Genomic DNA, 14,595 nt, shown 5'->3' on the forward strand with positions numbered 1-14,595 from the left:
TGTAGTTTTTTGCATTTATCCTCCCATTTTTCAGTCTTAATCTTACCTGGTTCTGTGCAGTTTTTTTCAGGCTCTGAGAAGAGCTTTGAATCATTTTCGTAGAGTTCTTGTAAAAGGTGACGACTCTCCCACTTCAGACCCTCCTCAACCATGGAACTGGAAACATAATATCCTGAAAGTCAGAAAAAGACAGAAAGGAAAAGAAAGGGAGGGGGGAATGGTCAGAATGGTTTCATTAAGAACCTATTCCCTGCAAACAAATGACCAAACAAACCATTAGTGACAGCTCTATCCCAGGGCAGTTAGCTTCATGAATGCATCACGTTGCATTTGAGAAACTCGGTTTTATCTGACAAAATAATAATACTTTCAAAGAAAAGCTTTTTCTTTTTCTTTCTACAGCTATATGTTAAGTAGTGACGTCGTATTCTTAAAATAGATGCATGTTACGATGCCCCTCATGAACTCAAATTCAGAAACAGAACAATGGCTGTGCTGCAGGAGCTCTTAGTTACGTATTTAATTGACATTCCTGAACACTCCAAACCTCATCTCCACAGAACAAAGGCAGATGAGACATGCATCTTGTGTCACTACGATCCTGCGGGAGCATTGGTATGGAAGCACGTTGAGCGCCGCAAGGCCAATCATTCCAGCTCAGTCATCTAGGTCACGGTATCCTCAAGCGCCCCACCTCCGACCCATCTCCTTTCCCACCATGCAACAGGCCCTGACTTAGGTGCAGAGAATGCCAGGGTTACTATAAATAGTACAGAGCTAGACTATATTTATAAAAAAGCAGAAACATGAAAGGTTTTTTTTTGCAAACAGCCATGTCACAGGCAGAAGGTAAGATGGATAGAACAGGATGCTTCAGAGAGATGATTGTAGCTGCAGCTTGGAAATTTATGTTACGCTAATAACTGTGAACAAAAACAAGGATTTAAGGACCAATAATTGTCAGGTTAAAACCAAAATGCCATTTTTAGCATTGTCAATTTATTTTTGTACACCTTTGCAGTGGCTGTTATAGATCGTTTTAATGGTGTGTTTGTGTGTGTGTGTGTGTGTGTGTGTGTGTGTGTGTGTGTGTGTGTGTGTGTGTGTGTGTGTGTGTGTGTGTGTGTGTGTGTGTGTGTGTGTGTGTGTGTGTGTGTGCTTCCATCTGTGTGCATGTGTAACTCAGTGTTATGTCATGCACCTCCCACCCTCTGCATCTTATCTATTACGTCACATCACCATAGTAACAGCAGCATTTGTGATGCATTATGCTTCACTGGACCACCAGTCACCTAAAACACTTCACCAAGGTCTGTGTGTGTTTCAGCGTGAGTGTGTGTACCACCATTACACACTGGTTGATTGTACCTTGACTGTGTTGATTATTGCCTCTGTGCATGTGTGTGTGTGTGTACGTGTGTGCATGCGAGTGTGTGTGTGTGTGTGTGCGCTGTTTAATTCACAGTTAAGTTAATAAGTAATGACAAGTGATAGAAAGGATTCCCGAGGGCTCCGTTCAGGATGTTACAAACTGTAAAGTTGTTCAATGTCTTATACTAATGTCACACACACACACACACACACACACACACACACACACACACACACACACACAAACACACATCGGCTCAGGGGAATAACATACAGTAAGAGGGCAAAAGCACACAGCTGTATAGAAGCTTTGGCACTGATGAAGCTTGGCGGATTTCACCCTTCAGTTGTCTTTGTAGAACAATACACACTGTGAGCAAGTGTCGCTGCGCAGCTGTGCATTGTGTTTGTTTTAACATTTCTTCTGCAGCTGATAGTAAAGGCTCGCTCATGAATCTAGAGGTTCAGGTTAGTTTTATTTGTCCAGGTTTTAGGAAGTCTCTGACATTTCTCAATACAATGGAAGTTGGGTTTTCCCTTTCCTGGAGTGTGTTGTATAGGTTTTTGTGCATGTAAATGGTCTGTAAAGGCTAAAATCCCAACATTTCTCTCCCACACACTCCTCCCCATCCTGAAACACCTTCATTGGACTCCATTGTTTACTCACAGATCACAATGACATCATTATGTAACCTTGCACTCCTATGGTCTAGCACTTTAACACATGTGATTTGCTAAGGTGCAGGACATTTCCAACACATCTCAAGTTGGTTGACAAATCACAACAGAGCCGGCCAGCTAACCAATCAGAGCAGACTGGGCTCTGGTTTCAGACAGAGGGTGAAAAGAGGTGCTGCAGCACAGGCAGTATGAGACAAATAAATAGCTTTTTGAACATTAAAGCATGGAGGAGGCACAAAATACAAATATGAACCTACAAATTAGCATAATATGTCCTCTTTAATTAGTTTAACAGCAAAATCATTGTCCATGTTCCCAGAGCACACCATAAGGTGAAGCTTTTTTGTAGAAAGAGAGCTATATCTATTTGGGGCTAATCTAAGATACCTTTATTTACCTTACCATTATTGTATATCATCCCCTCACTGATGCAAAAAATCCCATATAAATCCAGGGTTGCCATAAAGTAGACCAGCTTATTGAACAGCATCAATTCCCCCACTCATGTCCTGTATATCCTATGAATACTGTGTATATTTATATTAACAATAGATACAGAAAGTACAGAACTAAATGCAAAGAAGTACACAGGTTAAAGGTACCATGTGGAGAACTGTCTTCTAATATTCATGCAGAAAAATTCAGCTTTTACATTTTTTAAAAAGAAAAAATACAACTTTGTTTCTTTCCAAAAAAGGCTATACAGCACAACTTAAATGCTCACATCACTGTTGTCATTGCAGATTAGGACTAAAACCATTTGGACCATGCAGACAAAAGAAGTCATAACCAGAGGACATGTCTCTAGTTAAGCCACTGTCTATCAAATCAATGTCAGCCAGATGAAGCACATTAGCCTTTTTAGTGTTACACTCTTAATCTTTTTACTTTGATCTTGGCACACAAAACATCTTAAACACATCAGCCAAAAAGCAAGAAAGGGTAAAACAAAATGGTAAGTAATTTGGTTGCACTAATCCTTTAAATACCTTTTTAAAAAAAGGGTGGTTATAGAAAATGACCTTCAATTGGAAAGGGGCTCGTTAGAATATAATAATCAATGAAAATAATTAATTAGGAGGTTAAACACTTTTCTCGGGGATTCACACCTTTGTTGCATTGTACCTACAGTACTCGACTTATGGTGCATTCATTCATAGTGATGTAGAGTCTTAGCACACTCTGTACTGTAACGCTGAATGTGTGGATTTTAACGTTTTTGTACAGAGTGACCGCCCCTGGAGAAAGAAACTAGACCTGAGATGGGAGCTAAGCTAACCCAGCCAAAGCTTTACTGCTACATGCTCTTGCGGATGTAAGGTTGTCGGAAAGTGAGATGTATGAAATAAGACTTGGCCCATCAGATCAGAGACTGTTTTGCCCACATCTTTACTGAGCTCTGGCTCCACAGGTGCATCCGAATCAAGCTGTTGCATTTGACAGACAGGCGAGACAGAGTGCAGGACTCTAGTTGGATAATAAGAGGTCAATTATTTGCTAACATAAATGGTGCTCGGTGCTTCAAAAATAGAGTTGATTGATAATTATTTATATTGAATTGTTAATGTTCGAGATCTAATTTATATTAACTAACGCGAGACAACACTGAAATGCTGAAATGAAGCAAATACTAAAAACTTCAATCCAAGCGGCAACGATAATTCACCGGTGGGGGGTGGGGTTTGACCCTGAGCTTGGACCCTCCTGTGACCCCCATCCAAAAGAAATATTCATGATAATACCGTTTGTGATTGTGTGACAGCAAACACTGTGCTGTAACTATGGCGGGAAAAAAACAAGAATGTCTTTCTTTGAATAATGTAATTTAATACAATTGTGTGAAGTCATTGACAAACATTCTGTCACTGAAACAAACATCAATCCTGTTTTTGTTTAGTTTTATTGGGGGCTATAAGTCTAGACTTGACTAGACACAAGACAGCATTTACCCATCCTTACACAATCAGAAATTGTGGCAAAGTTGGGGTTAAGTATCTTGCCCAAGGACACATCAGCATGTTGATCGAAAGGGCTTGGTTTATGAACCATAAACCTTCAGATTGATGAAGGACCATCAATCTCCTGAGCCGAATAGCAAGAGCTTGACGACTACTGACTTTGGAATTAAATCTGGGATTATTTGTGATCCCTAGAGAACACCTGATGGTTTCGCTGACATTTTGTGTAGCCAAAAGTCCCCAAAAAACAAAACTATAAACTGAAAGTAGCGAGGTGAAAGGAACCGCATAATTCTTTCTGGGTTTGTGACACCAAGCAACTACTTTCAGATGATTCAGTATAATTTAATACTGTGCTTGTAAAACCATATTGGAATGTGCACCTATCAAGAAAGTCAGCTAAAGGGAGAGCCATGACCCCAACCCTAACCCTAATACAGAAAGAAGGTAGATAAATATTAAGTGGATTTACAAATGTATGGATATTCCACTAGATTTCAGACAGTATGGAGTTCGCCAACATGTGCTGTACCTGAAGAATCACCCACCTTATAGATCTAGGTCAGCAGTGTATGTGAGTCATGGGACTCCAGGGGAATCAACACCAAGGGCAACGGGATGAACCTCAAACATACTCATCTTGACATATCTTGATACATGTTCCTCCCCACTACACTCATTCATTCATCTCTGCCTCTCACTAACACACTCACCTATATTGGCTAAAGTCTATACTGTACATCCAAGCCGACCCCATAACGTCACGTAACACGGCCGCCCATCGCTCCTCGCTGTCACGTTTAATTAGCTACTTTATCTTCATTAGGTTCCTTTGGCAGGCATGTGTGTGTATGCATGTCAGTACATATGTGTGCGCACATTTCTCTAGCCATGAAAACGCATCTGAGTCCTTGTGCATCTGTGGGTTTTTTATACGTAGCATGTGTGTATGTATCCGTACATTGTATAAGTGTGTGCAGGGCTTTCACAAGTCTGTTAAAGTTTGTGCGTTTTTGTTGGTGAGCTCTAGATACAACCTTGTCCCTTGAGAAAAAAGAATCAGGCCACGAGCATATGGCTCTTACTATACAGCGCTATAACATGCTACACGTGATTCCAACATCCTTGGCTCCTCATCATAGGACATACAATATCTAGGTTGTTTTTTTGTATGCAATATTATACAACAGACACATTATACAATCACAGAAATACATAAATATACATACATGATTATATTACATCAAGCTCCAGTGTTGATCAAAGATTAGATGTGTTTTATGTTGGGAATGAAGTGTCATGAGACCATTGTAATAAACTGGAACATACAGAACTATACCAACAGCAACTTATACTATTGTACGATAAATACAAACTAAAAAAGGAAAACAAATCTTCTAGATGGGAAGCACATACAGCTCCATAAAAAAATAAGAGACCATTCCACATTTTTCTTAAATCTTTATCTCTACATGTATGGCAGCCTTTCCAGAGTCTGTTGAACTCCAACACAGAGCAATGTTGTCAGTAGAATACGGTACAATTAAAAAAAATATTCATTTAACTCAAAGACATACCTATAAATAATAAAACAAGAGAACATGATAAAGCTGAAGCGGTCTTCTTATTTTTTCCGGGGCTGTTATATAATGTTGCACTATTTTAAATCTAAAACATTGAGGCAATTTATCTACAACAGCAAGAGAAAGTGTTATTTCTACTTAGGTTGCCACAAAGGAAGGACCATGGTGTCTCTGCATCAAATAGGTTTATACATTTGGGAGAGGGATGTGAAATACGCCATTTTCTGCACCTTATTGCAAAATTGGTTTCACGGTGGAACAAAGAAAAAGCACATTTGCTCATTCAGATTCATTTGGTATTCATTTTCTCATACTGCCTCTCCTCACCCTCTGTCTGAAACCAGAGCCCAGTCTGCTCTGATTGGTCAGCTGGCCAGCTCTTTTGTGGTTGGCCAACCCCTTAGAAATGTGAGGTAAATGACCCGTCCCTTAGCCTATCACGTACATTGTCTTGGAGTGCTAGCCAAAAGAAAAAAAAAGTTATCTGTTACATAGTGATGTCACTATATTAGTGAAGTAAACAAAGGAGTCCAATGGAGGCGTTTCAGGTAGGGGGCGTCTTTTAGCCTTTGCCGAAGGTATGAAAGGTCCTTGTTTAAGATAACAGATTGTCCAAAATGGAAAGGGTTTATTATCTGAGGAACAAAAATGAGTTCATTTTGTGATAACTGTCGATTCGTTTTCGATATTTTAATGTATATAATGTATTCAAGGCTCTTCAGATCTTCTACGCATTTCATAACAATAAGGCAATAAGGCTGACATGGACTGTTTGAGTGACGGAGGTTACGGCTGTGGCAAAGAAACCAGTTCTTAATGTCACTCTTTCCTTCCTTAAGTATATGTCCTGTATTTAACCCCAGATGCCAATAACTCAGAGCGATAACTAAAGTAAAATTGCATCAGCTAAAATGAGCAACCGATATCCATAGAACAATCAAAAACAATCCTCCAACTAAGAAATCCTGGATAATCCAAAACATTCAAAGCTACTACTCTTACACTTTAAAGGTTAGGCTAGAGTACATGCTGCACTCTTGTGTCTACACGAGTGTATGTGTGAAGATGATGTGCCACACTTTGAAGCTGAGCGTAAATGCTTCTCTTTTGGAGAAGTCATGTTAAATGTTGAGCTAATGTGAGAGCTGGACAGAGGAGGTGATGACTCAGCAGATCATCAAAGCCACTATGTTGGGTTGTATTTACATAACTGCAGTGAATTACCAAGGTTACATATTGCAGTTTGAGTTTCATCATAAATTGACGCCTGTTCATGGCTTTTGTATTTTAGAAATGTCATTCCTGAGATATACAATAATGCAGGCCAAGCAGGCATTACAACAAAGCCTTTATTACCCAACTATGATTTCAACTGCACTCTTTTTTCTGTTTTGTCAGCAAAGGGATTTCGATTATGAGTCTTGTGTTTCCAGAAATACACTTTTTTTAAGTATAGTGTTATCAGCTGAAATGATTCACACACTCCTAAAATCCAACCCAAGTTGTAAAACACTAAATTAATCCTTAAAAGGCTAAAATAATGACTAAAATAATTATTTTCCTCAGTAAGTAATGAGTTTTAAAATGGACATTTATTGATAAGAAGGTTAAATAATAGGAAACAATTGGCTGCAGAATATATTGCGCTGGCATGAGTCAATGGTGTGTCAAACATCAAGGAAAAGTGAGGATTTTATTTATTATTTTTGAGTCATCTGGTTTAAGCCCCATTATTGTCTGGTTTGGTTAAATATTTGATTACGATTGGTCAAATTTTTGGGATTCAGAAATCTGTTATTTCTTGATAACAGACCACTGCTAAGGACATTCAGATCTTTCTTAAAATATTCATCAATCCGCTGAAAAATGTCTGGTCAATTTAACATTTGCAATGGCTGAAAAACAGACTAGTTTTACATCTGATACCTTAACAAAAATACTATTTGAATACTATCATATATTGGGTTTGTGTGAAACGTTGGATTCATGATGGCTGAACCGTTCCCAATAAAGAGAAAAAAGAGCACAAGAGAAGGAAAGAGGTTGGGCTGCCATCATTTTAAGTTACATTGCCACCCTCGTAGTTCCAGTCATGGTACGCCATGGAACAGACCATTTTTTCTGAGATGAAGTCAATCATTTTTAAATAATACAGTATTGTGAATCAAATGGTTGGTATCCTAGTAAGGAGGATCATTTCGGGTCGCTGTTCTTCTCTCATTAATCCCCTGCTCACTGCACATTGTCCCTTAGATACATTGTTTACTATATTAAAAACAAAATAAAAGAGAATGTATTCTCAGCAGCAAAAGAAAACACAGCAGCATCAGTCCATGACTTCAAAACATCATTTTTTCATTTACTTCATTTGATTTGCCAAATTGGACTTTTAGGCCTACATTGCCAACAGACATTCGGAAACATTCTTTCTAGAAGACTTCCACTCAATGAATGTGACACACCGGAGACACACACACACACACCAGCTAAGCCTTGCCGTGTGATTGCCCTTCAATAAATCAATATGACCATCAGTGGTTAAAATGAGACTGGTCTACTGTGCTCTACAATCAGCACGGTCTCTTGTAGACCACCACAAACACCACCACTGTTGTGCACTGCTTACATGCAATACACACTGTATTTACAATTCAGTTGTGTACCTGGTTTAGTTTAATATTGGTTTATATTACTTTGATAATGCTGACACTTATTGGTTCATCTTGGACATGTACAACATATTTATAATGTTATGTAAACTCATGGTTAACATATGGCAACATAAGCAATCAATACATGCAAGGACCGTCGCAGGGTTCCTATTACTGTTACTTAACGAACGTGACACGTCGTTAATGGTGTCTTTAGCTGAAAGTGTCAGGCGCCTGCTGTGAGTGTGCAAGAGCGCTGTCATCTCACATTGTTCCCATCTTCCTTCACTCTCATCTCTCTCTCTCTCTCTCTCTGTGGATGCTACCCAGGCAGGAGGCTCAGTGGAAGGAAGGACTGTCATTTGTTTAGTTGTCTTACATAAGGTCTGTCAAATATCATTTTCTCAGGCATGTGCCAATACAGATGTTTTGAAGCACGATTATCTTGTCAGCCGATTATTTTGCTTGTCCTTTTTCTGCTACTCATCAGCTTTAAAAAAATGGTATTATTGATTTCTCTCTGTTTAAAATAGAGCTAAATGTTTTCGTGCCTTGTTTTCTGGGTCTGTGAAAATTATTTCTCTGTTTTTGGCTGAGGTGCAGAACTCAGTTTGTAAAATGTATTATATATTGCAAATGGATTTGGTGGAACAAGGTACGCACTATGCAATTAATTACATCTGTTAAAATAACAACTTCAGACAGCGTTCCTTATCAAGGGTTTTAACCTTTTTTAGAATATTTTAGGAATTGTAAGGTGTCGCTGAAATAAAATGTATTATTATTATTATTATTATTATTATTATTACAGACCTACATACATGCTCATAATGACAGGCTCTGAATCTAAGACGACACCTGAAAGCGATATGAAACAGAAGTGCAGTAAAACCATATAAGATCAGAAAAAAATATTTTCGACTACAGTGCCTGTGTCCACATAGTGCCTTTTTCAACAGAGTAAATGTCGGCGCATGAGGTCACCTCAACAAAAAACAGTGCAACTAGTGCCTTTTTTCTGAGCAGTCTGCTTTTGTTGTGCAGGCACTCCAAGCACTTTGGATTTTTCAACTTTCAGAAAGCTGCTGGTCACTTGTTTTCGATTTATCGTTCAGACGGAAACTATCATAACAATGATGGACAAACCTGCTAGTTTAGGCTGATCGGCCAAGCGGACACTGAATGTTGCTGCAAGTCAGTATTATTGTTTTATCTCCGTACATGGATTGTTCTCCTTGCTTTGAGACTGAAGCCAAATCATACATAATAAAACAATTTGGGTCGATTCTAGTCCGTCATATGAGATATCATTGTCATAAAACAGGGAAAAAAGCATTGCGGCCGGTTTTGTTTTAGGAAATCATGGGAAAAGGCTCTTTGAGCGTTGTAAATCCTTCACAGATGGTTGAATGGATAACAGGACCAGGAATCTATTCTAAAGCTTTTCAAAAAAATGGTATCTTCATGTAATTGTAGGAAGAAGTAACAACAAAAACAGGCTTATCATTTTCAGTAAAGCCAAAGAGAAATACAATAAAGACACAAAAAGGATAGAAATTAATGAGGCAACATTATCCAAGAGGCAGTTCTTGAAGAAAGTCCTAATGCTTGAAGAGAAATTAGGGACACATAATAATCTTCATTCTGATTCCGTTTCATTTTATTTGACTTTGTTGACCTTTCCTCGAGCCAACTGAACTAAATTCGCTCGTTCTTTCTGGCCCATAGCAGATCCATGTCTTTTTGCATGAGCAGCTTACCCAATACACGTCACATACAATAACCCACATGATATCACCACGATGCTACTGATGTCACACTGTGTAAATGTATAACACAAGTGCCATGTTCCCTGTGTCAATCAAGCGCACGTGACACAAGAAAAGTCCAGGTCCATAACCTAAACAGATTTGTACTGCCTCTACGAAGACTTACTGCACGAATGCTCCTGCACCTGCAACACACACCAAATAATGTATGAGCTACAGAGCAAAAAGAAGGACTGGACAAAACACACACTGAAAACTGTTGATCAAATGCAGAAACGTCTTTAGAAAAGGTAGTTATGTAATCAGGGAGTATCTGCTTACATTATCTAAAAATGAACTAGGGGAAGTGGTGGTGCATTGTCTGTGGGTAACAAGAGGTTTGAGATAAACAAAGCTTAAAAATGTCTCATAATATAATGTGTTGTGGAGTTATGGGTGTACGAATGGGTTTGTGGGCCTGTACTGAGTAAATATTATGCCTTCTTCTTTTAGCTTCTGTTACAAATTAGGGATAGTACTGGAATATCTGTGATAAAGAGACTACTCACAGGATTAATTGGCCAATAACTGTAGTTCAAGAGCAAACCAAGAACTTAAGTTGCTAGTCATGCCCTAGTTGACTGTAGCTACATCAGAGCGCAACCAGGACATTAATCAGACTGCTCTAAAAGTTTTTCAACAGGCGTATTCGCCAACCACATTAGACCACACTAGAGTGGACTCATATCACTAGTGCAACATGGCTAACGTGGGAGGGTGTTCCATGATTGGACAATCTTCACTCAAGAATAAGCACCGTCGAGACATAGCCGTCATAACTGCAAGAATGAACATGGGAGAGATTTGGGTGGATATACATTTCCTGTTTAAGCAAACTCTTGATCACAGAAATTATTTAAAGGAATTGCTTTTATTACAACATGTAGCTGTTTTAACACTAGCATCGCCCACTTTCCATTACCCCGATCATTTTGATCCCCCCATCGCAACAGCGTCAGCACACGCAGAGACATTATTTTTGCAACATTTAGTTTGTTCCACTTCATCATTTCCTGATAAACTACGTAGGATTCAACAAAAATATATGAATATAAAGCTCAGTTAATGGGGTTAGTTTTTAAATTGCTTCAGTTTATAATCGTAACAGATCAAGAAGTTCAGATTCATTTTTCAATAAATCCATAAATGGTGTGCTTCGACAAACAAAAGAAAACACCTAATTAATTTAAACAAACTACTAATAGTAGAGTGACTACATTATTCAAAAGTTTACAGTAACTTTGGATAATAACAGGGGAATGATAAACTGTCACAGGAATAATTGTTGGTGGCTGACCAATGGTACAGTAGCCTGAATAGAAGAACTGAAAGTACCAGACTTTTTTGTTACATGTACAAGCTATTCCAAGACCGAAGCCAACTAGTGTTAACCTTAAATAATGGTTACTACCGAATACCAGAGCTACAGAGGAAAGAACAACTATATGATTTCAATAGTCTTTTATGCCACTACAGGTCAAATGACTGATTTGACGAGTCACAGAGTTTGCTTTGTACACTTTCTTATGCGGAATTGACGTCATGGTCCCAATTCTGCATTGAGAAGCATAGTAGAAAGTGGCTTTGTCTACTTGTCTACATGTCAAACTGTCACTCAATGTGTTCTTAAGACTACTTAAAATCCAAGACATTTTAACGAAAACCTTTAAAATCCTCTGTCTACCCATCTCACAGAGCTGTTCTGTTTTTAGTAAATATTACACATTATCTATGCCAACACTTCTTATCGGGCAAGACGTTGATAGATTGGCTTCAGGCAGCCAGACACCCTATCTAATAAGAAAAGCACATTTTCTGAATGAAGAGGCAGATAAATCGACAGCTCCTCTCATTATCTTTCCAGTGAGGAGATAAATATCCTGAGCACATTTGTCTTTTCAAATACGCTTTTCTAATTAATACCATCATAAGCTTCTCTCCAACTGTCTCCAACACACATCTGCACACAGACACATTTCATTCAGAGTCACCTGAGAGTTTGATTAATTTGACCAGAGTAATTAAAAGCATATTGAGTTCCTCTGGCTGTGCTAAGAGCAGGTGAATGGCACTGTGATTGTGTTTGCATTGGTCCGGGCCCTGCAGGCTAATCACTGAAGGAGAGCTCAATCACATATCCCACTGTGTCATCAACAAGAGCCACTTAGATCATTCAGAAAGAAATCAAGTCGGATTAAACAATTGTTTTCCGTGTCTTAGTATGACAGCGGTAATATATAACAATAAAAAGTAGGGTTTAGGTTCTGTAGGCTTATGTCCAAGAAAAAAAGAGGTTTATCTTCTTGAAGAAAGGTTAAAGGATGTTGATTATTGTTCATGACAACAATGTCCACAAGAACATACAAAACCAGTGTAAACTTGATTGGAATTACCTAATGTATTATCCATGCTAGAAGCCAAAGTTTAGGGATGGCAACGTACTGATTGTAGGTCGGTTCACCACTATGTCCAGAAATATCTTCACAAATACTGATAGATTGCAGTGAAATTGTATCCAGATATGGTCCTGTGATTAAGAATCCTACTGCAATGAGGATTCCAGCATAGCTCCAAGTTTTCACCTTGCTAAATATCTAAACATCTCCTTGAGGAATTGGCACAGAATGTGATGGAGACATTCACAGTGATCGCCCGGCGTTTCATGTTGCGCCAAAATGAAGTTGACATATTTGGTTAAAAGTAAAATAGCTTAACAACTATTGGTTAGATTAACAAGACAACAGATACAACATGTATGTTCCACCCAGGATTTTTTGTGATAACATTGGTGGTCTCTGTTCACCTAGGTTTAGGTTGAAACGGTGGTATTTGTACTACAGTAAATACAGCAATCAAACTCAGATGTACTACTCTCATGCTTATATAGCAAATATTACTCACTCAAGGATTTTCACTTAAGCCTCAACTAGCCGTTAGCATGACAGAGGAATTGTAACTTGATGTTTCTTCTTTCAATTTTACCAATTTAATGCAAAAAAAACCCATATATAATATATAACGTCTTAAACTTGTATCATTTGGGGAAAGCAGCAGGTCTGTTACATTTCTAATGTGGATGGAAGGACTCTGAATAGAAAGACAGTATGTAGGGGGCTTGTGAGAGGTATGGCACTTCTTTGCCAAGCTCCTCAAAGAAATGCTTAATGAGGACTTTTTGTTCTCCTGCGACACTGTTTTATGTCTTGGACTAATTGTCATACATCCTTGATGTTGATAGTATGCATCCAACGTAATCTGTCTTTGATTGGTCCGTAATACATTTGATGATAATAAGAAGTCAGTATTCATATCAGAAATGTGGCTGGGTGAGACAGAATACGTTTATGAATACAGACAGTTTCACCGATCATTTTTTGTCTCTGCAAAGACCCACACCCCCTTATAATAATGAAAAAAGATTGGGATAACACCCTTTCTTCATAGTAACTTGCTTATAGTTATGTTGTAGTCTGCTTATCATTTGAGGAATTTTCAAAGAAGGTTGAAAACACCTTGTTTGTTAAACTGCCCAAAGATCATTACAAATGTGAAAAAAGCAAGTGATGAGAATATGTAGTGATAAAAAGGAAGGATTAAAGAACACAGCAGGTCTACAGAATCTCATACAATGGTCCCACTCCTCAGGGATGGACCCCGCTCTTTAACTCTTCCTCTTGTCATCTTTCTCTCTGAGCCGTGCGAAGATCCCAGAATACACATGGCGGGAACTAAAATAGGCTGTGAGCTGGGTGATGAATTAGCCGGGGCGTATTTGGGGAGCAATGGAGCGATGAGATAGAGAGAGATGAGAGAAAGAGTGAGAGATAGAAAATAGCTCCTAATATTTAATCACAGCTTGATCTAATACAGTAAAGGGCCCACAGACACACCCAGTGACCCTTGCTTGGATTTGTCCATTCATCATAACTATGGGATGACAGTGTGTGTGTGTGTCTGGAACCATATGATTTAATTATGAACATGTGAGAAAAGGCCCCTGGCGTGAGAGATTAAACTGTTGTTAACAAATTGGGGACACTGTGACACACACAGGAACACACCTTATACATCAAAAATTCTCCAGGTGAGGTTCATTTGAGGTGTGCTGCTTTTTCTCGTTTTACTGCCACTGTAAAATCTTTGGACGCACATATATTATCACTAGGACAAAACAAACCAATTGAAGAAGTGCATTCCATGTTGACTATTATGGGACACTTTTATATACCTAGGGATGGGTATTGAGAACCTATTATAATTGGTACCCATGCATGATTGGTCAGTATAGGGATACTGATAAGGTGCTGGACAAATGGTGCTTCCATCGATATTTATATACGTTACGTTCTGGTTGCATTAAACCATAGTAAATTGAACTATAACATACTATACTATGCCAAACTACACAATTCTATTCTATACTTTGACATATCATACCGTGGTGTAACAAAAAAAGTAATTGAAGTGTTCATCTTTCTCTCCTCAGTCAACTCAAAATGTATCTTGATACATGGTCAGCGATACGATACTCAAATGATACAGT

General features: G+C 38.5%; 1 protein-coding gene across 1 annotated transcript in view; it reads right to left on the reverse strand.

Moving 5' to 3' along the window:
• The window catches only part of slc24a3 (solute carrier family 24 member 3), a 77,131-nt gene that overhangs the window by 50,002 nt on the left and 12,534 nt on the right, over nucleotides 1-14,595 (reverse strand). The window contains exon 2 of the mRNA XM_063875006.1: nucleotides 47-172. Within this exon, the coding sequence (XP_063731076.1) occupies nucleotides 47-172 (126 nt within the window). The remainder of the gene's footprint in view (nucleotides 1-46; nucleotides 173-14,595) is intronic.

This window comes from Eleginops maclovinus, chromosome 22, assembly GCF_036324505.1.
Source record: "Eleginops maclovinus isolate JMC-PN-2008 ecotype Puerto Natales chromosome 22, JC_Emac_rtc_rv5, whole genome shotgun sequence".
Lineage (NCBI taxonomy): Eukaryota > Metazoa > Chordata > Actinopteri > Perciformes > Eleginopidae > Eleginops > Eleginops maclovinus.